The sequence below is a fragment of the Trematomus bernacchii genome, unplaced genomic scaffold (genome assembly GCF_902827165.1).
Source record: "Trematomus bernacchii unplaced genomic scaffold, fTreBer1.1, whole genome shotgun sequence".
NCBI classification, from domain to species: domain Eukaryota; kingdom Metazoa; phylum Chordata; class Actinopteri; order Perciformes; family Nototheniidae; genus Trematomus; species Trematomus bernacchii.
The window spans coordinates 21,450,399-21,477,062 of NW_022987739.1; the positions used below are offsets into that span (position 1 = coordinate 21,450,399).

The 26,664-nt window shown below is 41.1% G+C and overlaps 1 protein-coding gene across 5 annotated transcripts in view; it reads left to right on the forward strand.

Annotated features, from left to right (window-relative positions):
- Positions 1-26,664, forward strand: part of si:ch211-191a24.3 (tensin-3) — a 45,665-nt gene that overhangs the window by 11,393 nt on the left and 7,608 nt on the right. For all 5 annotated transcript variants that reach the window (XM_034147254.1, XM_034147255.1, XM_034147256.1 and 2 more), the window contains 7 exons: positions 362-491; positions 704-769; positions 1,988-2,092; positions 6,463-7,386; positions 12,158-12,285; positions 12,905-13,013; positions 13,101-13,169. In XM_034147254.1, coding sequence (XP_034003145.1) covers positions 362-491; positions 704-769; positions 1,988-2,092; positions 6,463-7,386; positions 12,158-12,285; positions 12,905-13,013; positions 13,101-13,169 — 1,531 coding nt within the window. The remainder of the gene's footprint in view (positions 1-361; positions 492-703; positions 770-1,987; positions 2,093-6,462; positions 7,387-12,157; positions 12,286-12,904; positions 13,014-13,100; positions 13,170-26,664) is intronic.

Sequence of the window (26,664 nt, forward strand, 5' to 3'; positions counted from 1 at the left end):
ATGTTAAGAGCATTCCATGGAATATAACAAAAAGTGTATCTCGAGCCGGTTTCTCAAACTTACCTACCCCACCTTTAAGAAATTATTTCGGAATGTTGGACCTGCAAAAGGAACCCTTACTATTTCTTGTTCTGTAAAGTCCAGATGGAAATATATAATAATATGACAGAATAAATAACAATATTTAAAAACCTAAAACAGAGTAAATATAAAAACTAGCTTTGCTTCACAACTAAATTGACTTGAAGCCGTTATTCACCCTTATTTACTGAAACTATAACTATGCAACAAATAGAAGACTTTTATCTCAGATACATCAGATAATAGAGCAGCATGACATGTGTCATCTTTCTGATTTTAGGTGGTTTGTTATGATAAAAACAGCCGCTCAGCCAGCAGGCAGGTCGTCTTCCGTCTCCAGTTCCATACGGGCCTCGTGCACGGACACACCCTCACTTTCAGTAAGGCGGACCTGGACTGTGCCAGTGAAGGTATGTATATCCTGCTAACTGTTGTTCCAGCCACTATCACACTCTGATGCAATATCCATCTTAATCAGTGACCGATAAATCCTCTAGTCTTCCTCCAAAGTAAATATGAACTACCGGCGCTGACCCTGAACTCTGTATCAGCTGTGCGGCAGTGCAGGTGTGAAGTACATGGAAATATCTCCAGCTGTCTGATTTGTGTGTTAATATTCCAGATCCCCGGTTCCCAGAAGAGGGCAAAGTAGAGCTGTGGTTTTCTGACAGCCCTGAAAAGATAACAGGTACACTTTTTCTCAAGCTTACACAAACATAAGGCACCAGCAAACATAACTGCAACGAACTGTATAACTGAACAAAGTATGCAGGTGTTTCAATTATGTTATTCTAAGTAAGTATTTGCGAAGCTTTGATTCTGGATTCTCTGTGTATTATCGTTACATTTTTCTTCTCTAAAAACACGTTCTCGGGCACAGCCTTGTTTTAAACAAAATGCTAAATGGCATGCTAAATGGTTTACAATGACAATGTTAACATGTGGTTGTTTAGCAGGTATAATGTTCACCATGTTAGTTTATACTGTAAGCATTTGCTTATAAACATACATCAAAAAGAGGAGCTGAGGCTCTTGGGAATTTCATTCCTTTTGCAGGTATTTGGATTTTTACCTCATGGTGGCGCTAAAGGAAAGGGAATGTATCCTCTGGGGACAGTGAAAGTGGCAACCAAATTTTGTGTCACTAATTTAACAAAGGAAATACTGTTAATGTATATTTTATATTGTGTTTTTAATGTCTGTTTTAAAATGTTATCCATTCATTTCCAAGAGATATTAGAATTATTTGGATTTTTCTTTCTGCTGTCAATCATCTTGTGACTCCCTAATTAGAAAGCCCTGCTCATACTGACGCATGCAAACACCTGGACTCCTACACACACTCGCTCATTCTGACACAGACACAGTATTTTGGCTACAGGTGCAGAAAGCCGAGACTATGTCAAGCCTCATTGTGTCTCCTAATTGAAGCAGAAGAGACAGACATGACTCCATTTGAAACATTACACCTGAAACACACACACACACACACACAGCAACACACACCTATTACTCATGAATGAAGCACATATTCATCAAGTCCAACAAACAGTCACCCAGGTGGGGGCAGTGTTGGGCACCGGGAGTTCAAATTGGCCCTCATGCGCACATTCACACTCCTCGTCCCTAAACAGGAAGCAATATGAGAAGTTATCACACACACACATCTGGCAGGAATTCAGATTGGAGATACTGTACAGGGGAAAACACAAGGGGGAAACCCACACACATTCAGGCACACAGACACACTCACACACAGTAGAAGCAAAGCCTTAATTTAAAATCACAATTTTTCTAAAATCTAATTTGAAATAACATCTGGCATCAGCTGTTTGTATTGTGTGTGTGTCGTTTAACTGACTCCTGACCAGCCTCCTTGTCTGCTGTTTGTTATTTCCATGTGCAGGCCGAGAGCTGTGGCACAACGGTCACTGTGTGACGGTGGACTATGACACCTTGGACCCTTTGGTCAGACGAGACTCATATCAAGACGCATCTCCTCTTGAAACAGGTGAGGTGCATTTCATGTCTTTTGATCATCAACTTCAGTTCAGAATGATTTGTCTTACATCTGTTTCTCTTTTTTACCCTTTCTCATCCTGATGTTTCTGGATTCCTGTTGTGACTTTATAATTAGACCGCATTTAGGAGTGAAACAATACATTTGAAGACACAGCACTTGTCAGCCCTTCTCTTACATAATGTTGACCTTTATTCTGTTTCCAAGGCATCCTTAGGACAACTGGAATGCCAATGCTTAGTTCTGACTTTTAAAAGGACAAACCAATGTTTATATAAGATTTGGTCTCCAACAACTCCTGACTGAAATATCTGTCTTCTAAATGCTCCACTATGGCTGCTTGCTGTTGTTATGAGAAGAATATCAATGATAGCCCTTTTAAGCACATAGTTCTGGTCCTCTTACCATTTCTTTTTTTTTAAAGAATGGATCAAAAGATTGCTTATGATGTAAAATCCCTTGATGTCAATGCTGAACCCATATACTTATTATCATCTCTCCAGCTCTACTGAGCTTTTTAGCCTCTTTTAGCTCATAGTCTTCTTGGTTTAGGTGCACATTTACATTTGCCTCAGTCTTACTTAACAAGTTACACAGACAATAATCAAAAATCAACCAAAGACTCTTGGACATCGTACATCCACTGCTTCCTAGATCATTGCTGTACATCTTCACCAAAATATTTTGTCCGTGACGTTCCGCAAGCCCCCTTAGATGGAAGTTAGCCCGCTACTATTATCTGGCCAGTCTTTGCAATATCAAGGGGGACAAAATATGCGGTTGATCTGATCATCCTGCTATATAGATTTGAATGGGGAGGTCCATTCTGATCTAATTCCTTCTCTTTGATGGAGGCCAAAACAGAGATAAAAAAGAGTGACATTTGGACTTACATTTATCAGGTGAACACCAACCCCAGTAGATGAATATGGAAGTAGCATGTTTGCCATAACAACTTTAAAAGATAGTATGTCAAAGTAAGTGATTTTTAGCTTAGTGGCCAAAATAAATCAGCTTAAGCATCTGTCTCTGCTCTTCAGAAGTCATAACAGATCTTCACAGTGACTAGATCTGCATCCCCCTGTAGGTGCAGATCCAGTCTATGAGCAGTTCTGTTTAGACTCAGGCCCTCGCTGCGGTCAGTTCTGTGGGTAATTGTCTGGTCATCAGATTGACAGCTTACAACTGCTGCGGTCACAACGATATTCCTGGGAATGGGCGTAACGACAATCCTCCAGACCGGACCCGTGGATTCGGAGGCGACTGTTTGTCAAAGAGTTTCAATTTAGTCAGAACAACCACTCACACACAGAAAAACACAAACAGAAAAACACACACCCTGACAGCTGAAACAATCACTTAACCGGGCGGTTAAGGTTTCAGTTCCAGCTGTTTTATGCTGTTGCTAAATCTGCTCTGCCAGCCATGTAATTTAGCTGGACCGATCACTGGGGCAGAAATGCGGAAAAGTGGCATGTAAACGCACATTTACACATAAGGCAAACACACATGGCCATTACACTTAACCGCCAGCACACACGCATGCACATGAGCATAATGAGGGTGCCAGCCAGTTAGCAACGCAGCCAGTCGCAAGAATGTTGTTTTCAACCACAGGTGGTTCTACTTTACCCTCTCAGCCCACTCCACTTCTTCTATCACTCCATCTTCTTTTCTACTCTTCCCCTTTATCTGGTCTCCTTGTTTTCTAGCTGAAGCGTGTTGCTCTCAGGTTCAAGTTGCAGGTTGCAATTTTTCCAATTTATCCCCATCCCCCTTCTGCACACAAGTCGCTCCAGAGCCCGCCCCCATGTTTACATTCCCCTCTCCGTATTTGGCCAGCTCAAGGTCTTTGTGCTTTGTTTCTTTACTTGAAAGTGCATCATGTGCTTCCACCTGTGTGCATGCATGCAGTCTAGTGAACGATCCATCCAACAGTTTCCTACTGCGTTCCCCCCTCGCACATTTAAACACGCATGAGTGCACACACTCTGCACAGCGTTGCCTGTACCTGTGTCAGCCGGGACAGGATGCAGGGGGGTAGGAAAGAGGAGGAGGGATGAGGCAAAGCGGAGCTTGGTCCCGTAGTGACGGACGGGGAAGGCGGGGATTTGTAGTGCAGAAGGAGTGACATGAGAGGGGAAAGAGAGAGTAGGAGGTGGGGGGATGCAGGGGGGCTGTTAGCACCTTCAGAGAAAGAATGTTCTTTGCTTGTCTTCCTGTGGCAGCCTGAGAGGACGACAGCAGAGGAGCTACTACCAACCAAGCCGGTCTGAATCTTTTTCAGCCTCCCTTTCTCTTTCTGTCTGGCGCCTCATCCTTTTCATTCTGTCCCCGTCCTTGCACCCCTCTTTCCTTTCCGCTTGTCATCTGTTTCTCTTTTCCTCTTTCTCTGACTCCGGAGGGAGGCTTCAGCAAGCACTTGCATCCTGTTTCTAGTCCGCAGTGGCAACAGTGAAAGTTAACTCCTGACTGCTGGTGAGTAAGTAAGCTGCTTTTTGATGTTAGTTGGGCATTTTAGTGTCCTTTTTACAGAAGCTTTTTATAGTATTGTGAAAGTTATACAGTAAAGATCAGTGTGTGAACGTACAGTACTACTATCTGCATCTGTGTTTGTGTGTGTGTGAGACCTAGCAGACCAGCTGTGAGGGTTTACCATGCATGTCTGGTATTTGAGTTTTATTGCCTCTCTGGATTTAAGGGGCTGTGCTCATACAGCTCTGGTATGCACTATATGTATTGTTGCAGTCACTGTACGAGTCTTATCTCATCTTAATGTAACAACCCCTATCAGAAAAGATCTTGTCTGTTTAGTTGTAGTATGCTACCGTTTGGTAAGCCTTAGGGGTGCAACGGACAATCCATATTCTTTGATATGAGATGCATTATCTGATCTATAAAATGTCAGTAAATGGAAACAAAATCTTATATCCAAATATAATTTACTGTCGTATTTGACAAAAAAAGCAGAAAATCCTCACAATTGTTTGGCATTTTTGTTTGAAAAAATGTACTTTAACGATGAAACCATTCTCATAATAATTGTAATAAACAAATCTGTGATTATGGATTAATTAATCAGGATTATCATAGCTACTTAAACATCAAACATTCAAAGACTTTCCATGTTCAATTCCAAGAAATTAAAGGTTGTATTTAGTTTTTCATAATTTGTACCTGTAGGTTCCTGGCCCCTTATTGTATCTATGCCTTCTAAGGGCTAACATTTATAAAAGTGTGTGTGTGTGTGTGTGTGTGTGTGTGTGTGTGTGTGTGTGTGTGTGTGTGTGTGTGTGTGTGTGTGTGTGTGTGTGTGTGTGTGTGTGTGTGTGTGTGTGTGTGTGTGTGTGTGTGTGTGTGTGTGTGTGTGTGTGTGTGTGTGTGTGTGTGTGTGTGTGTGTGTGTGTGTGTGTGTGTGTGTGTGTGTGTGTGTGTGTGTGTGTGTGTGTGTGTGTGTGTGTGCGTGCGTGCGCAATCAGCTCTACCTGATCTCAGGTACACGTCTATGACAGACATGTCCTTTGCGTGACACACGCATACACAAATGACACACGTATGCATCCGACAGCCCACACAAAGAGCCTCTGTGTTATCTACATGGAGTGTGTCTGGACTGATGGCTGGGGTCCAACAGGTGTGTGTCTGTGTGTGTTTTAGTCACTGTGACTCACATACAGTATTGGGGCAGGTATGGAGTCATATATAGTAAGAATATCCTCAATCCAAAGGTGTACTTTCTACTTTACGTAAAAATATTACAGTTAACTTATGATTCAGTCACTAATATCTCTGTGAACAGTTTCCATATTACTGAAGAGGACTTTTGCTTTCAGTTTTAATCATCAGGTGACATCAATACACTTGATCTGTAAAACTATTGCCTAACATATGCTGCTGTAAACTTCAAATTGATCGAACTGCTGCACAGCTTTTTTGAGAATGTTTAACTTTATTTACAGCTAGAAGAATTTCAAATTGAATCAATAAAAGGTGCAATGAATATTGCAAAACGTGAATGCTCGCCATTTCTCTTGGGAATTGAATATCTTTGGGACTTCTTGAGTTTAGACCACATGATTTATTAATTAATAGAAAACATGATTGATAATAAAATCTACTGTATAAAGAAAGTTAGGTAAAGCCCTTATTTTGATGTATAGGTAATTAGTTCCTAAAATGATGCCATGTTTCTTAATATTTAAATCGCAACTTTTTGTTTGTTATTTATAGTTCACTCATCATGTCCTCTTAACTTCTGACAGCAAAGCTACCCATGCTTCAACAGGTCACGCTCCCATCTGTTTTCACTCTTCTGTCAACATATACATCTTCTTCTGACCTTTTTGTTTTTGTCTTCACAGCCCCACCTCATGTCCTGGACCCTGGAGTGAGAAAGAATATTGAGCAAGGTGCTTCGTTCCACTTGAGCGCCAGCAGCCCCGGCTGGAGCGACCGCGCTCCGTCTGCCAGCAGCGACTCAGGCCTGTCTGTAGCCTCACACGGGTGGGCCGCAGCCGGACCGAGGAGAGGGGCTGCACGGGAGAAGGGCACCCAGGCCGGGAGGCTGTTCCCTGGGGTGGACTTTGAGATTGTTCAACCTCTTCTGGAGGTCATGACAGAGCTCGCTGCTTCAGGTCGAGGGGAGATGACTGGAGGAATGGAACACACTATCAATGGAGAGGCTTCATCCAGCGAGAGGGAAACGGATATATTAGATGATGAGGACGAAGTTGACGGTGAGGCGGCTCCTGTTTCAGACGTGCCGAGCTCAAGCAGCATCTGCTCCCTCTCCTCTGAGAACCTGCCCGAGACTCAGACATCGTCCCACACTGAGTACTCCACACACTCCTGGGTTCGGCAGCAGCAAATGGTTGACGTCGTCTCCGATATTCACCTCCAAGTTGATGGGGGCGAGAGGTTAAACAAGTTGAGGAAAGAGAGGCCTCCACCTCTGGTAGTTCCTGGGACACCACCTCGAGGATTCAGCAGCAGGGAGGCAGTGCAGAGGGGACTGGAGGACGAGGACGGCACACATAACGTCCCACTTAGCACAGACGTTACCCACAACATACAGTCCGTCAATACTAGACAGGGTTTGTCTTGCCAAGAAGAGGATTTGTCTTCATTAACTACAGACATTGATGAGTCCATTGAACAGCTGAACCAGCTCATTTTGGATTTGGACCCCACTTTTATTCCTGTTCCTACCAGCTGTGCCCCCCTGTCCCGATCAGCCTCCCTCCACACCAATGGCCTCAGCCACAAGGAAAATACCAATATGTCAGGTAAGATATTTCTAATAATTTAAAACAATATCATAAAATCTCGATAATGTTTTGCTAACCGCAATGTTGGAGGTATTTTGAGAATTAATCCTATAAGCTTTGGAGATCCTCTGACTTTTCCTAAAGTGCCAAGACGAGTGTGCCATTTGGACATTTCTCAACAGCTATTAGATGTATTGCCATGCCATTTGGTACAGACATGGTCCAAGACTTTGGATGACCAAACATCTGCACAACTAATTTCATTCCCATCAGGCTCAGCTGCACTGTTCTAAGAGCTTATTTGCAAATGTTAGCATGCTAACGTGGAAAACTTGGAGGTAACATTATACCTACTAGATCGTAACATTGTTACATCTAAAATATCTGCCTAAAAAAGACTTAGAGAGCTGCTAACATGTGTGGATCCGTATGAGACGGATATTACAAGCCATTTAACATTTTTGGATTTGCAAAATACAGCCATCACTAAAAATGTAGCTGCTTTGGGTAAACTATCCATTTACCTTGGTAAATTATAAGAGTACCTTTACATAGCTCTACTCTTACAGAGGCACAACAAGTCCACTGTGACGGTTTGCCTGGATGAAATGCCACACTTAAGAAAATACATGTGTGCCAAAAAGGTGGTGGGCAGATGCAGCTCTTAGGTTGGACTTGTTATATTGTGGAGCTTGGTTCAGCTGGCATAAACAGAGAACCATTTATAACCAGGGACTGAAGGACTGCCTGATTGTGGAAATCTCCACCTGAGAGAGAGGTGTGTGTGTGTGTGTGTGTGTGTGTGTGTGTGTGTGTGTGTGTGTGTGTGTGTGTGTGTGTGTGTGTGTGTGTGTGTGTGTGTGTGTGTGTGTGTGTGTGTGTGTGTGTGTGTGTGTGTGTGTGTGTGTGTGTGTGTGTGTGTGTCAGAAGGTGTGTGTGTGTGTGTGTGTGTGTGTGTCAGAAGGTGTGTGTGTGTGTGTGTGTGTGTGTGTGTGTGTGTCAGAAGGTGTGTGTGTGTGTGTGTGTGTGTGTGTGTGTCAGAAGGTGTGTTTGTTAGTGTACATGGTGTTTGCTGAGGGTGGAAGCGTTTCATTAAACAGGAAGTGGATATTCCTGCAATGTAACTAGTATATGGCCTGTGTTCACCATACAATCTGTCTTAGCTTGAATGGAAGTATACAGAACTGGAATAAAAAGTTACGTAAGGGGAAAATGTCCAGAGACGGACCAATCAAAGTAAAGCCCAGAATAAGGTATGCCATCAAAACACAATCCACTGACATAATTATAGAATGTATGGTTTTGCAAGCAGCTGAACAAGGTTAAATTCATTACTTCAACAGAGCGGGATATGATAATAATCAATAAGTCTATCATGAGCCAATAATTGGAAAGAGCTCAAAGGTTTAGAAGATTTAGATCTGACATCTAATGCTTCATTTCTGATTAAACTAAAACAACAATACTTAAAATCCTGATAAAGACGTTTTAAAAGGTAAAGTTGAACTTATTGGTTCATTTTTTAATGGTTAACTACATGGCAGTCTAGGGGTGTACCATATCTGATGATACAATGTGGAAAATGCCCCCAGTTGGTATGATAACACAAATGTGTTTTTAAATTGCATTTACCCAAATACTTGCAGCGTAGATAAGATAGACTCACTAGGAAGACTTTATCTTTACTTGTTTAGGAATTTAACCTAGTAACCATTCAGACCTCTACGGAATTGTCACCACTATGCCCACTTAAGCAATTCAGGCATCATATAATTGGTTTATGACCTTCAGATATCTATACCATACAAACTAATGTAACGCAGAGTTCATTTTATATTATTATTATTATTATATTATATGGCAATAGTGCAACAGTTGAAGCATAAACATAGAGCACACCGGTCATAAGTCTGAGAGTCCAATCAAAATATAAACACAACTGGGAGTGTTTAATCACTTTAAAAAAAACGTGTTCTGTCCCTCATTACATATGATTTGTTGTCGGTGTTTAAAAATGTTTATTTTTATTAAAATGTTTCTAACGTACAAGAAAAGACAAGACCGCAGTTTATTCACGAGATTAGGAACTTGAGTTCTAAACTCAATGTGTTAAGAGACAAAAGGTGTTCATTGCCTTCATTTTATTTGACTATCTGACTGGAAGAGATCAATAGAAAGATATTCTGATGAAGTGTATTCACCATTTCACTCAAACCAATGATTGAGTTGGACGTCAGCTGTTTGTCTTAAAAAGAATCTGATATCCAGTGCAATTCAACAATGATCCTTTGACCAAATCAGAGGTGCAACCAATCATGTGGAGTTAAAAGCGTGAGGAAAAGTTGTTTTTGCAAAAAATGACTTGTTTTGGACTGCAAGTGAATAATGTAGGGACTTGATCCTGGTATTTTTAGGTTCTGGCATAACAAATGTCACACCTTTTTTAAAAACTTGAACCTGAACATTTCACAGTGATGGGGCCTGTTTTTCTGACACATGTGTGTCTGCGTTGCCTCCTCTTCACTATTTTTTTCTCCCCCTGCTGGGACTCATGAAAGATTTACTCCCTCTCATATCCACTGGGACGCAACCACGAGGAAAAACACATTTCTGTTGCGACCTCTGCACTTGATTCATTTTCTCTTTGAGGACTAAGGGTTATAGGTGTACAGGTGATGTCATTACTTCCCAGTTCTTTGTGTACAGAGCAACTGTTCCATCAAAGCTAACCTCAGAGTGGCCTGATGGTTTACGTGGGAGCTCCTGACAGTCAATAAAGGCTTTGACAGCTCCTGATTTGAAGGTCCCCACTGTGGTTACCTTTGACCCAAGGCCATGTGCCTTGCAGGGTTACATTATGGCTGACATTTAACTTGTGACCCTGTGTTTTTGTACACTGTCAGGTCAATGAGAGGTGCTGCGGTTCTTCCCCCTAATCATGGAATTTCAGCACAGGAAATGGAACATGTGGGTTTGTGTGTATGTAGGTCATCGAGTTTGTCAGGGGGATATTTCCCGGGGGTATATTTGTAGCATTAACACCAATATTTCACCGTCCATGTGTTTTTCAAGACGATGTTTCGTGGCAGGAGTTTGTAAGCGATCAGGAATGCTTTTGAAGTTTGACACAACACTTTGCTCTCCAGTGTGTTTGCATCATGCCTTCCTTCTCCCTCTCATCATCTTTGGAAGTGCAGTCTTCAAAAGAGAGGAGCCTCTTCACGAATACAGCGGGTATCAAGTGCTACTTGACACTGTGAAGATACAAAAACTCTGGAGAAGAGCTCTCAGCGGGCCGTCCGGTGTAGAAGAGGAACTGGATTAGTTTTAGTTGGACAAGCAGAGATGAGATGATGGACGCTCACAATGAAAGCTGAGCTCACAGTGTTCCATATTGGGGTTTACAGTTTACAGTATATAGAGTATCATATGCAAGCATGCTCAATCTCTATCTTGACACACATGTCAGACTGTGGTTATGCAGTTGCAAAAAAGTAAAAATAGAATAATATTCACAATTAATTTGTTTGTTTCAGCAAAGAAGAATAGATAAAAAGACTAATACAAATATATTATCAAATCTACATGACTATTGTTGCCTATACATATTAACACAAAATCAGCCCCTGTATTGCCAATATTGAAGTTTTGGGTCAAATAAATATCCACAAACCTGGCTCACTCCAGCAACAACAACACAACTGCTACAACTATTAGCATGCTTACTGTTTGCTAATTAAGGTGAAAAAGAATAATGGAAACAGAGTAGGTTTACTTACTATTTTTGCCACCTTTCCCTTTGCTGCAGAGTTACAAATATGTGTTAATGGTTCTTCCCTTCCCTTGTAATCTTTTTAAACTGATATCTTCACATAAATGCAGAATCTCTAGGCAATGGGTCAAGATGTTGTTATTCTACGCGATCTGGTTTTTGAGTTCTAGTCCATTTGTCGTGGGAATAATCACAAATGAGCTGGCTTTGAATCCAGGTAAACAGTCTACTTGGGGAGCAAAAGAGGCCGATTATAACTATATAATTTCAGTGCTTACACTGAAGGTTTATGTCTTATTTATGCATTTCACAGGGTACAAACCAAACATGTCAAAAAAGGATTCCTTCAATTTTGTTATACATGTATTAGGCACAAGCTATGTAATGAGTAGGACATTAGACAGTTCAAAAATAAACTTCTAGAGGACAAAAGGTGTTATTATCTGTTATTTAATCAGCTGACATGTTGTCCAATTCTGATGCGTTAGGGGAATAAAATACGCTATGAATCTTTTTAAAACCAGTTAGATAAAACCAAAATGTGTGGTTGTGCTCTTAATGATCGCTTCCCAACTTTAAGAAAATCACTGACTGTTCATTAAGATTTTTTTTCCCAACAAGTCGCCATGATGTTCCACCATCTGGTCACAGTGAAGTCTTGTTTAGTCACACAGCATCTGCCCTGATGACAGGAGCTACACAGCGCTGACGAAGACACTGATAGACTGTTTTGAAAGAGACAAACACGCTTTACATGAACTACTGTCATCACCTTTTATTACTATCTGATCATACCATAATTACTATTTGATGTTATGTGTTTCTTTTAGATGTTATGTGTTTCTTTTACAAGTAGAGACATAGCTGCGTGTGGATATTTAGATAGATACTGTAGATATAAAAAGGGACGCATAACTGAGTTTGATTCTTTGGTTGATTATATTTCAGATCACAATCTGTCTGACTGTCTGGCTCTCCTCCCACGCTCTTTCTCTCCTCACCCTTCTCTTATCTCAGGGTGGAAGCAGCAGATGAAGGTCAGTGATGTGACGGACTACGCTGGTCTCCATAGCCCAGGATGGAAGGGGGGTCAGAGCTTCAGAGGATCCCCAGCCTACTACAGTCCCCCTTTCTCACCATCTCAGGTAAACACAGTTTCCTGGTTCACGTCTGTGAACTTTGACTTCTAGTAGTCGAACTTCACCCACACTAAGTACGTCTATAAACATCGCTTTGAATACTGGTCTTATGTCTGACCCGTTATAAGTGTCATGTCAACAGCCCTGATCAGATTACACTGTTTTGGATTCAATTAACCATCTGACAAAACATTTGGACAATAAATGAAATCAATGTGTTAGAGAATTACATGACAACAATTATAACACATGGTTATCACTTTAAGATCAGTTAAAATATCTCTTTTGAGATAATGTAACTGAACCTGCATCATTATAGATGTTCCTTTTCTACTCTCCTCCCTTTCTCTCTCTGTATCGCTTTTCTTTTTGGTTTCTGCTCTTGCACTCTTATGGCTGGGTGGGGTGGCATGAATGGCCCAACTGTTTACACCAAAACACAGCCTGTAGCCACACACAAATCACAAGACTGATGTCTGCTGGTGTGTGCTGGTGTGTGCTGGTGTGTGCTGGTGTGTGCTGGTGTGTGGGCTTGTTACCCTATAAGACTTTAAAAAAAAACAACAACATGTTATTGTGTTTTTCCCCTAATTTCTTTCTTACTTTTTAAATTCTTTTTTGGAAGCATGGGCATCTCTACAAAACCAACAGCGTGGACTATCGGGGACAGACAGATGGTTCTGACATTGTCCCACCTACTCCAGGCTTCCCAGTGTCTCCTCCGACGCCCTACGGTAAGAGATAAGGTCCCAATGGACACTTCTTGATGTGGATGGGTCTGCATTTTGGAATCTTATCAGGGTCTTCTCTTCTTTTCCCAGTGAAACATTTCTCAGAGTTTTCCCAGCTCCGGACTAGCGGGCAATGGGACCAACACAGCTGGACACAAGGTGTGTGTGTGTGTGTGTGTGTGTGTGTGTGTGTGTGTGTGTGTGTGTGTGTGTGTGTGTGTGTGTGTGTGTGTGTGTGTGTGTGTGTGTGTGTGTGTGTGTGTGTGTGTGTGTGTGTGTGTGTGTGTGTGTGTGTGTGTGTGTGTGTGTGTGTGTGTGTGTGTGTGTGTGTGTGTGTGTGTGTGTGTGTGTGTGTGTGTGTGTGTGTGTGTGTGTGTGTGTGTGTGTGTGTGGCATAAGAGTGTAAAGCCAAACACTTGTTCTAATGATTGCTGCTGGACAGGGTTCAAGGGCTGGCTGGAATGTCCTCTTGGCACTATATACCCAAAACACGCACACACACCTGGCCTGTCCTTTGTTGCTATTGGCTGGATATGTGGGTATGGCTCTGTTTCTGGTAGGTCATGTCTGTCTAGAGGAAGACGGATGGCTTACTTATTATTCTTAGGTTTAAGGTAGAAAGCGTTTGGAGGACTTGATGAAATGGATTGGGATATCCTTTCAGGCCCATTTAGGGACAGCTGATACTGGAACTAATAATAGTTGACGGTAACAGAGGAAGAGACCACTGCAGGCAGGATGCACACTCACGTCCTGTTCTGGGAGGGGACGGGAGGAGTGGGGAGGGTCTTTTGTTGCTGGGACATCCTGCCTGAGGAGATATGTACCACACAGCTACAGAAGGAATGTATTGTAGTGTCAAAAAACACAAGTGTCTTTGAGTGGTAGTGTCTTAAATCTGATATATCTATAAGTGACTGGGATGTTCCTGTTGAAGCTAAAAAAAAACAATTGATGATCAGTAATGCCAAGAGGGTGGTGCTGTTGGGAAGCAACTTTAATCATTTCACCCTGGTAAATAAGCTTCGGTGAAAAAGTAATTTCAACAGTTTCTGTTTAAGTGTTTGTGGACTAAATATAATGTTGTGAATCAAGTATAAAATATGGTAAATCTGAAGGATAAACATGCTATTTCTGTATCCTGGTATGGCTGCCTGCCATTGCCTCAGCCAAAAGTGAACTGGCCCTAACAAAAATAATGGCAGGGGAACAGGATTCCATAAAGGGGGCCTCTCATGCCAAAGCTAGCCTGACATAAGGTATAATGTGGCCCTTATAGATGTATTGTTTTATCTAGATTAGTATGAGAGAGGGAAATATCATATATCGATGTCAGACTTGGAGTACTCGAGTCCTGGACTCGGAATCGAGTCTGACTCGACCTCTTCTTCGGTGACTCAGACTTGGACTCGGACACGAGGAGTGGGGACTCGAGAGTGACTCGGACTCGAGACTTGATGACTTGACTACTACACTGATAGATGTCACTCGTGAAACGATTGATCTGTTTTTGGATAACCAAATACTACATTCAGACGATGTAATGCATTTTCACACACTGGATTTATACTTTTGTCGCAAACTGGTAGTCTTCTGCAGTATAATTTATATGCAGTCAATAGGCAACGAGTGAAGAGTATCTTTTCACTGTGCAGATCTCCGACCAGTTTTTGTTAGTCCCTCTGCCTTAAATTAAAGAAAACCCCCCGTTTAATAAAAAACTTGAGCTGCTTGGTTAAAGGTGGGGTAGGTAATTTTGGAGAAACCAGCTCGAGTGCGCTAGAATTTGAAAATACACAGCCGGAAAAAATCTGCCACTTCCTTACAGAGCCCCTCCTCCAACACACACGAACGCGCACATGACCAATGAGGGCATGAGATAAGTTTGTGCACAGATGGAAGGCTGACAGGCAGGTAGGCCATCCAGTTATTTTAGCCGGGCCGGCTAAAATGATTGGTCGTGCTTTTTAAAGCATTACGGCTTCCACAGATGACATTTTTTTATGGATTTTTTGTCAAAGCACTTAAGATATTCATTGCTATCGGGATGTTAAGAGCATTCCATGGAATATAACAAAAAGTGTATCTCGAGCCGGTTTCTCAAACTTACCTACCCCACCTTTAAGTCTTCAAATATAATGGCAATATGTTAATATCAAGCCTATTTATCAGTTTACACAGTTTAAGTCGATCCTATCTGTATATCGTTTTCCCTTCTACTGCAGAAAATGTTGACAATATTGTGACCATAACATATTATCGACAACAAAACCAAAAAAGTAGTATTTATGATGCCATTTTGTTTTGCATTGCAGAGAGATTGTTAACTTAAAAGGGCAGTTCCAACTGTTTATTGTAAATATGTTTGTCGGAACAGAGCAGTTACAGGATGGAGAAAGAGTTGATGAAAGAGTCATTATTCTGTGAATACAGATTACAGATACAGATTATTTTTTCTCCGCTGGATGGACAGAAGAATTAACAAAGGGTGCAAAATATCTGGAGCTCATCCCCAGTTTGCAGACAACAGTTTCCTGTTTCCCACGTTAAAGTCAGACAATTGTCTGGGAAACAATTTGCCACGTCGGGACAGAACAGTCAGATCCCCAATTTAAATTATTTGTATTTAATGTTAAGGGTCATTACTGTAAGCACAGTCTGACCTGAGGCTACTGTAATGTGGGGAGTGATTACTGTGGGCAGCAAAACAACAGAGAGCACTCAGTGAGCCTTGCTGAGCCCTTCAGCTGTGTTTCCACTGTGCTATCAGCCCGGTAATCACACTGGGCATTCTGGGAGCCGGGTGTGTTGTGTGTGCTGGTTTTTGTGTTAGGTTATCATACAGAAAAAAATTCCATGATGAATACATTTTTGTGATCAAAAAAGTCCACATACCTAGGTTTAAAACTCTACATTAAATATATGTTAAATTTGGTTGAAAATTTGAATGTATTTACAGTTTTAGACTAGTTTGTTGTCACATTTGAGTTATGCTGAAATTGTACGTATAAGCATTGTTTCAAACGCATTTTAAGACCAATATTTAAATGTGCCGCAGGTCTAAACTACATTCTTAAACCAAATGTATCCCTGTTAAGACAGCTAGGCGGCTTTTCACCTGCCAAATCGCCAAATCAGTGCCTACAGCGATTGCTTAAATAAACACAGAAATGTCAAATACTAAATGTTATGAGACTGTTGGGTGACAAACATGATCATTGAGAAAACTTGACTTTATCTACTCTAATCTTTTTTGGTTGAACAACAATTTCTTGACCCTTGAAAGTCAAAGAAAGCTTTTAAAAAGCATATAAATCTTAAAGACTAAGGGAGAATCATGGAAATTAACAAAATTATATTAAATAACATTATCGGGGTTTTTACCTAGTTACAACAGACTGATGACATATTTTCATACATAGCCTTTGCAGAGTCACTGCAGTATATTTGCCATGAATCCACCCAAAGATGAACTCTCTCTGTGTCCTTTCATTTCCTGGTGACAGCAAAGCGCAGCAATAAACTGTTACGCAATAACATTTCCTTTGTGTACTTGTGGCCAAATCAAAAATAAACAGTGATATATATGCAGAAGCTCTTAACCAGAGGAAGCAGGGTCCAGCCAGGGGAATGTAGATGCTGTTATGAGCGGAGGTTCACCAGAGGCAGATGGTCTTTCAGACAAACACTTGACTGTCTGAACCTCAGGGGTCAAAGGTCAGGAGAAAGTACGAGGGAGAGGGCAGGGGAAACCTATGCTTCTCCTTCAGATGGTTTATTTTGCGGTCAATGACGAACGAGAGAGAGTTGATCGACGTTAAGTTTTAAGTGCCGTTATTTATCCTGAAGAAAGGGAAGGTTTGAAGTCGATTTAATGATGTGGTCGACAACAGTTCAGGGAACAATTGTTGATCGAAATGTAAACAAAATGAGTGAGAGCTGCTAAAAGATGCTAAAAGTCATTGAAAGGTGTTTAACCAACACTATACAACAACCATTTCTAAGTTAATAATGTTTCCTCATCCTTTAAAAAGGTTTTTCAGTGATTCCAGAAAACATTCTTTTTTAAATCATCATAAACAATTTCATTTATTTTTAAGTTAATTTATTAATAAACTATTGGTAATATTACAATATCCACTTTGCTTAAAGGAACAGTGCTATCTACAAAATCCTTTTGTGATTTTATTTCAAGGAACAGTACAACATTTACGGAAACTAGATAAAAAGATCAATTTTTATCACAATGGTTTTCCTAGATTATTATGGGGCTGGTTAGCTTAGCCTAGCTTACATACATGATACAGTGGGAAGCAGCTAGCATGGCTCTGTGCTAAGGTAACACAGTTTGCCAACCATATGCTTCAGTCAAATATAACGTGCTAATTAGTGAGCTTTAGATATTTTGGTGAGCAGAGAGTATTACCATTGACAGAGCCAGAATAGAAGTTTCCCTCTGTCTGAAGTCTTTATGCTAAACTATGCTAACTAGCTCGTCAACTTCAAAATGAACGGTGTGGTTTTTATTATTGAGCCATGACATGAAAGTGAATAAACATACCAAAAACCATGAAACCACATCTTATTGTAAGGTTTTTTGTTTACATATTATACTATTTCATGACTGGCCTGTAGTTTTATAAACAAAAATATTTGGGTCTTTAAACTGATGAATGAGCATCCCAGATGGACAGAGCTCATTTCCTGTGACACGGAGGTTAAAATAATGTAAGCAGCGCATGTTTCCGGTACAACAAAAGTAAACTCAACACAATTCAATCAAAAGCTTTGTGGTGTAATCTACGATGTGCTAGGATTAGACACATGGCAGGAGACACGGTCAGTGTATGTCTGCATGCCTTTGTCTCCGTGTTTGTGGCGAGCAGATGGTAGGAGTGGACACACATGCCTTGACAGAGAGGCCATAGAAACCCCTAGATCAGCCCCCCCCCTCTACCCTCTAACCACCACCAGCTCCTCACTGGTCCATAAAAGGCCACACATGACCTCTGACCCTGCTGGAATCCATTCTGATTGGGGGAAAGTGCTCGCAGTGGCCCAGCAGGGACAATGCTCAGTGGTCAGTGAGAGGAAGGGGAGGGTGGGAGGGAGGGTTATTAGATGCATTGAGGGGAGGGGGCAGAAATTCTCTCCCTCTTACCCCTCCCTCCATACAAACCCAGAAGTTGAGCGGTGTCACAACAAGCCAGGAACAAACGGGAAGCTTATTTTTCCATCTGGGGGACGAAAGGAATTGGGCATGGCGGCGAAACGATCCAGCCCCTGAACGAAAAAAATAGAAACTTCAGCAAGTCACGTTCAGATAGGAGAGGAGAGGTAGAGCGAGGAGATTGTTGTAATAGGGAGAGTTTCATTCAGGCAGAACATACCACACAGGGATAAAGACTTTGGAGTTGAAGGACTGAAAGGAAACCGGCAAATAACGGGATACTTCAGAGGGTGTCACATCATGACTGCGTCTCTCGGTATGTAAGCGCATGCACACGTGTGTCAGATAGCTTTTAAATGTGATTAAAAGTGTCTCTGCTGTTCATGAACTCTCAAGATCTTTAACTTTCCTCCTTGGATTCTTTATTCTTTATCCTGCTCTCCCCAGGCGCTTTCCTCGGTTTTCTACCCATTATCTGTCTTGGTTATACAATGTTATCTCTGCCTCTGTCTCTCCTGGGAATTTTAAGGAGGGCACACATGCACAGAAACACTTCCCATCTCTCCTCCAGGAAGCTGGTATTTGCACACAGTTTCTGGAATTTGCCTGTCAGATGCATTTTCAACCCCCCCCCCCCCCCCCCCCCCCCCCCCCCCCACCCCCCCCCCAAAAACCTTGTCTTTCTATCTTTTTTTGTGCACAGAAATATGTTTTCTTCTTGTCTCGGACAGCAGAATCTGCAGCCCCTCTGACATATCACACTAAATGGGATGATGAGATGGTTTGTTCCACTGCGTTGTTCATGATCTCATCCTGTTAAAGGCTATGTTGGCCTCCATCGTGCAGTCATGGAAGGCTTATGTATCTGTGGTTAACCATGGAGGCTGTTTTCCCCTTTCTCCCCCTGCGATTCTGACCTCAGCTGATCCAAAAAGCCTTTGAAGATTCAAGTTTTTTGTGCTTTTCGCTTCCCACATCTCCCAGAGATGTTATACACATATAAAACAACATATTGCTGAGCCACATGTTAACTAGTTCCAAACTTTTGCACTCATGAAAGAAGCTTTACATATTTGCTACAGAATGTGGTTTGCCGAGAGTTAAAACGTCCTATGAAATTGTCAAATTCTGTTATCGAGGATTTAATTCAAATGAATTGCCAGCGCAAACTAGAGAATCTTCTCGTCAATGCTCGCAAGATCTTTATGCTAAATTGTATCTGTGTTGACATGCAAGCTTAACATTCAAACTATATATTATTCAATGATCAATGAATTATTTACTTGCTTTTAAATGGAGCAGCTATTTTAATAAAATTCCTATTTCCCTTTAATAAGTGCCGTGCCATAAAGCTTTCCAAGAAGCTTTTTACCAGGAAATGATTAGGAAATTACAGACATGGTAAAATGAAGCATTGCCAAACTTAGTTTAGAATTCATCCCTATTTTATGACATATTTTAGTTCAAACTATTCTGGATTAATGGAGGAAGTATCTGGCAGAATCATAAATGATGGATTTGTGCAACAGGACTGTTTGGCCAAAGTTGGGTTTGGATAAAATTGATAATTTCCTCAAAGAAAGGTTATTGGGGAGCACTGCTCAGGATTTGGCTTTTACAGGACTGCAGGAAATGAAGGGCAAAGAGGCAGAAATGTTAAGCCACAAGGATGGAAAATGTTGCCAAACAGTGGACAGTAGACCAGTTCAGAGCACATAGAGTGGAAAGAAGGGAACGAGGATTTTTTTTTCACAGAGCGTTAATCAACAAATGGTCTGTGGTGTCATGGTGTGTGTGTGAGATGTACCAGAGCATCAGTGGTGTAATGTGATGATGTAATGGTTTCTATAAAGCAGCATCAATACAGGCAGTGTTGGCTCTACATTCAGACCATGGGACATGTTCTCTTTGTAGAAGGAAGCAGAAAAATGTAGTTATGTGTTTTAATGATTTCATTCAGCCTGACTTTGTGCGAGTGTAACTAAGTTGACTTCTTATAGGGAGGGAGGTTGTTTTGCGTTACTTTAACAGTGACTTTATACCGCTGTCAGCAATTTTTCATTTACTTGAAAGCTTCAGTATGAGTTGTGTGGAGCAATTTTATACGTTCTTCATCCCGCCTACGAAGCTCTGATTGTTCAACTGTTTCTCCAACTGAATGAAATAACTGTCTACTTCAGACAGATGTGAGTATTAGGTTTAGCGCTCGTATTTAGGATCTATAAAGCATAATTGACTGAATTCGCTGCTTACAGTCATCACTGATTAGGCTTAGGTGTCTTTATAAAAACCAAGCTTTGAAGACATCAAGCTTTGATATAGTTGTTATTTCAACAGCAGGAAGCAGTTCTTATAACTACACCTTTAAATATGGTTATTAAATGCCATTGGGACAACAGACTTTGCCTTTCAACCAAAATGTGTTGTCAGAAAAATGATGTATAGAGTGTGAAGCAGCAAAGACTTGTGCGTTAAGATCTTTCCAGAACAACAATTCATATTAAACTATCGTGATGTATGGACCCAGAAGGAGAACTACTTATGATCCATGATCACTTCCCCAGGCGGGTGAAGTCTAAAGAATTTCACTTAAGCTTCAAAACATGATCTATTTTGCAGTTGGGACTTCCTTCAGGCATGGAAAACAGTGCATTTTGTTTTGAGCTTGAGGAAAACTTAAAATATCAATATCTGACCCTTAACTCGAACTTCATAAGTCCAACTGTCTCTGACTTATGAAGCCATCAACTCATTATGGGAATACTTCAGACAGCAATAAACACCTCGTATTCTCTCCCGTAACCTTTTTTTTTAGAGGCGGCCTTGTCTGCCGTTACCCTTCACCCGGTTTCACTCCCTCATACGCCCGCTCGTAACTTTAGCCTTTAGCTACTGCACTGAGTCGACAAAGCTGTCCGTCCACACACCCAGAAAGAGCAGAGGAATCTGATTACAGACGACCGCCTACTCGTTGGTACTCTGCTACAGAAAAATTCTTCTGAATAGGGGGAGGAGGCGAGACACAGCAGGGTCTGAGGCTGATAGATTTTTAACGAAGGAGGGAGACAACTGATCGCATTCTGATGCAGCGCCAAGGGATACCAGGGAGAGAGCTGCACATGCTCACTCAAAACGATTTAAAAGCTTTATCCATTAACATCTTTCTGTATCAAAGGAGCAGAGAACGGTTATGTGAAAGTGGTCGCCCACAGAGAATTATATCAAACTCTACAGCTATACTGAGCTTCAAAGCCTCTTTTAACTCGTAGTTTTGGGTCTTACTAAACATTTATTTCGTAGTTCAGTCCCATCAATCTCACTGTGCACTTGTGTCTACCTGCCCAGCAACAAACAGCAGACCGACACCGACGTTATGGTCAAGAAAGTGGAGCCTTTAGCAGCTAAAAAGCTAGATATGTTGGTGGTGGAGACAGAGCAAAAAGGAGAGAGTATAAATGCACTTATATTCATCTGGTGTATGGGATAGGTATGTTGCATTGTGCCTGCTGGAAGTGTCAAAAATGTATGCAGTTTTTAAGATACTAGCAATGTACTAGTAAAGGATGTTTACCTGGCCTCATTTTGAAACCTAGAGTTTCCTTTTATTTGGTAACCCTAACCCTAACCCTAACCCAAACTCTTGTTACCCCCTAACCCTAACCCTAACCCTCATATTTCTGATCCCAGAAGTTGTTTGCTTTTTTTTCACATATCTAATATTACAATATACAGAAGTTGAACTTTAAATAAAGCTTAGTCTTTCAATGTTATATGTCTCTTAGAGTTTGGATCATATCCGTCTTTTTGACTTACAGTTACTTCGTTTTAGCCTGGAACATTTTTAAGATTCATTCTCACTTAAAGATATAGACTTTCAGTGTGCCTCAGGATCACAGCAGGTGTCCTCGTCCTCACTGCGTTCCTGTTTCCTCTCAGAGTTGCTCTTACACTCCCTTTTCCCTTCATCCCCCTGAGGAACTGCGGCCTGTGATCGCTGTGAGCAGCTGTAACACGCCGTAGACCTACAGACCTGTCAGCCTCAGCCTGTGTGTGTGTGTGTGTGTTGCACTCACATTCCTGTGGTCAGCAGGGAGTTTGTAAACCCACTGTTGTCCTGCATAACTCCACATGCATCACTGTGTTTATGCATGTGTGTAGGCTCACCCCTCTGTCTAATGAGATGCTGCTCAGGGAGTAAATGTTTGGATGCGTGAGTGGAAGGAATAAAGGAGAAGTGTTTCTTTGTCACAACACAACATAGGCTCTTTAGCTGCCCTGAAAATGTGACGGCTGTATGTTTGTAATCTTTCTGTGTTTATTCCACTTGCCTTTCATACCATTCTACTTATGAAACAGCAGCATGGTTTGAAGTGGGAAACATGAAGAGGAATGTTAGCTCCAGATAACCTCTCGGTGGTTTTATTGATTAATGGGATTATCTCCGTACAAAGCATGAAGGTATGCACACAGTTTAAGCCATATAAGTGTCACTCTCTTTGATCAGGAAAGTGTGTTTGTGTTTTGAGGGGGGGGGGGGGGGGGGGGGTTATTGGCTGGTGGAGGTTGGCAGTCGTGCCCACGTGGGTCTGTGCCATCTGGCATCTGGAATTGGTTTTGCACGGTTCGACTCAAACTGAAGAGGCTTTGTGCTCATTTGGAGCTGTGCACGTGAGGAGGAAACAATGGACAGGAAAACACTGTTGGGAAAACTGAAGGGGAAATACACTTGAAATGGTTAGAAGATAATAGTTGCTGGAGTTGGTTAAAACCTTTTTTTTCTTTGCAGTCTACTTACATGTTTGCGTGTGTGTTTTTATATTTAACTCAATACAAATATTCGGCACAAAAAAGGTCTTGGCCACATAACTGTCAGCATCATTCGTTTCAGAAGATTCCCGATAACAATATCGGGAAGTTTTTATGCCAAACCCCAACCAAACTCTAACCATGGATCCTGGGTACTTATATGTGGATATGTTTTCCCAGTCCCATGTCACATGCCACATGCCAGCTTTAGGTTATGATACTAGTTGCCACAAGGAGATTTCATTTGGTACCTGATATTGAATATCAATACACAGATAGTTTGAGAGAGATAGCTCATACTTTGGAATGGAGTCTAACATTTTTGTTCTCTGCAAAAGTGATTGATTTGCTGTTACTCCATCTGTTTCACACTGGGCAGGGAATGTCCTCTCCATTAGTTTCTTCATTAGTACACGTCCATCCCTAAGTGAGTAGCTATGGATACTGTGCAGCGTGGAAACGCTGGTGTGAAAGGTGTCTGAGGGTGTTATAATGACCAGTGGAGCCTCACAGAGCAGAGTCTGGTCTGAGGTCAGAGGTCGGGGTGGGGTCAGCCGGTGTTGCCACACTTTGGGCTGCTCTTTCATTAAATGGATGAGCAGGGATGAGCTGTGCAGCAGCAGATGTGGCAAACCTCAGCACGGAGAATCGGCCGTGGGAAAGGAGATAGACGAAGCTCGGCTGCTTTCTGGGAATCCTCCTGAGAGAGGAAAACTGACAGGGACTGTGGGAATGTTTGAAGAATCCTCAGTGCATTTCTCTCATTTGTGTTTGTTTTTTTCTAGCAGCAACAACAAATAAAACTGTTTTTTTGTTTTGTTTACTGAGATGTGCAGATAAGTAGGCGAATCCGAACATTTTAGGTCTAAACTTGAGGCAGATCACACGATTAACCTGCTCTGCGCTCTTGACCTTTAACCCTTAAGAGTTCAAGTTGAGTATGGACTGGAGTGTGAGGTGTACCAGATGCACCATGTGGGGTATCAGAGGGCAATAAACCAACAAATTAATCATCACTGATGCTAAAATATATGAAAATGCACAATTATGCATCAATGGACCAAAGTTGTTAAATGTAAATATATGTATATCCGGCTTAATACTGTAAACGTGTTTTGAGAAAGTATTGCCAAGGATTGCTACTGTAATCAGTGTAAGTAAAAGTAGCAAAATAATACATCAATATATATTTGTTTTAAAAGTCCTACACAAGCAAAAATACTGCAATCATAATTCAGATTTAGGAGTCTAGAAGATCTAGATATTATCACATGTCAAAGGAAAAAGTACACATTTTGGAGAATGGACCCTTCTGCATTAACATGACTGCAGCATTTAATGTCGTTGCTTGTCCTAGTAGAGCCAAATACGTGTTTGACCAAAAGTAACTTTGGCCAAATTGACTAAAGAAAGTAACTTTTTATTTGAAATATTTCCTTTAAAAATAAGGGTAATATTCTGTGTGCCGGTACATAAATGTATATGTTGACAGACACCGAACAAACAAGACATCATGTTCGTTATGTTGAATGTGTCCTGCTAACAGCAGCTGCCTGTCAGTTCACACTTATGGATATCTGATACAGCGTACATAATGCTGGAATTACAGAAATGTGTGTGAGGTAACATCCAGCCGTGGGAACCTCACGTTAAACCCTAAACACTCTACGGGTGATGGAGGAAGTATTCAAATCCCTTACTTAAATATAAGGACCAAAATCACAAGTTTAACATGCTCCATTACAAGTTAAGGGCTTGAGTTTTACATTTTCATCACAGAATATGTGTTCATACAGTCAAGAACGAACATTATGCAAAAAATTGTAGTTAAATATCAAAGTAAACATAAAAATTAAGTAAAATGTCCCGTTTCAATTATTTATATCATAAATGTTATAATTTAAGCAAAAGCATGAACACTTAATTTCAATGTTGTAGTCGGTCGAGCAGCTCATTTGAATTATGAATTTAGGTTTTATATGTAAATCTGCAAAGTGACAGGTGACTACACAATACACGTCACACAGTTTTCACTACATATAGTGAAGTAAAAAGTACTGAAAGGTAGTAGGGTTCAAGAATGGAAATACTTAAAGGTGCCCTATTATGTTACGGTTCATATTTGTATTTTGTTCCTCTACATGTTTCCATGCTTTAATGTTCAAAAAGCTCTTTATTGTTCTCATACTGCCTGTGCTGCAGCACCTCTTTCCACCCTCTGTCTGAAACCAGAGCCCAGTCTGCTCTGATTGGTTAGCTGGCCAGCGCTGTTGCAATTGGTCAACCACATAGAGATGTCCCGCCCCTTAATTATGTACAATGTGTTGGAACACAAGCCAAAAGTAGCACAAGTGTTACATAATGATGTCTCTATGTTACGGAAGTAAACAAAGGGGTCCAATTCAGGCAGGTCAGGAATTTGTGTGGGAGAGAAACTCCCTCTGGAGGGACCTTTGGGATTCTAGCCCTTGCAGACCATTTACATGCAAAAACAACTTTTTTAACACTACAGGAATGGGAAAACCAAAAAAAGAAAAAAAAGGCCAAGAGTCCAAGAACAGAAATACTTAAGTTACTCAAAACTGTATTGCGATTAAGTACACTTCCTTTCAAACATGGTTAGGACATGTAACTTTTGTAGGAGCTCTTACTTTTAGATTGTATGAGTAAAATTCCACTTTATATATGGGTGTGTATGATATGTGTTTGTTTTGCTGAAGCTTCATACAACGTTCAAACATTCTTCAAATTCGTCAACGAGTGATTTTGAATTCCACTTGAGATGATGTGTCTCGTCCAACATGATCACATACAAAGCTGGAGTCCAAATTCCTCCATCCCAGAGTGGCTGAATGAAGGGAAGGAGCGGAAGAGGGGGTGGGGGGGTGCAGAGAGCCTGCTGAACAAGGAGCTCTTTATAATGACTGACTCTATACACGGTGACTCATCGTACTTCACAGGCCCGTCTGTGGCCTGAGGAGGCCTGCCCTCGTGTTTGCTGAATGACACACTGTGTTGTCAGAATGTCAGGATGTCATGTTGGGATGTTTGGAGTGCTCCCCCCCTCCCACCACACCACACACACCCACCCCTACTCTTATTGTACGCTGTCAATCTCTGCTTTACTGTCATGACTATTATGCAGTTTGTACAAGGCATTCTTTAGGGTAAAGAAAAGTGGAGGTTTTGAGGAAAAGGTCCGAAAATGTTGAGAAAAAGTGGTGTTATAAGAAAACCGTCGCAATTCTAATACAAAAAAGTCCTTTAACATGAATAGGTAAAGGCGAACCCAAAACCTATTTTATAATAATGTCCAGCTTTTTTATTTTATTACATTTGGTATTGGTTTGTTTGATATTATCATTAATATGATTTTTATTGTAACCACTTCAAAGTTCTATACAAGAGGAGGACATGAGATGAGACTGTGGGAAAATATGGTGTAAAGTATATTGTTTGCAATATTTTATAGTTTTTCTTAATAAAAAAACTGTTTTACTTGCTGCCAGGAATAACTACTTGCTGCCAGGGCAAGAACATTTCCTCATCTCTGTCAAAAATAACAAGTCGATTTCTACATTGCTATTATACATTGATGGTTTCATATATGGAACAAAAGTCGGTCCCAACAAAGCAAACCCAAGTGCCTGTTAGTGTATAAGGAAGTTATTATAGTTC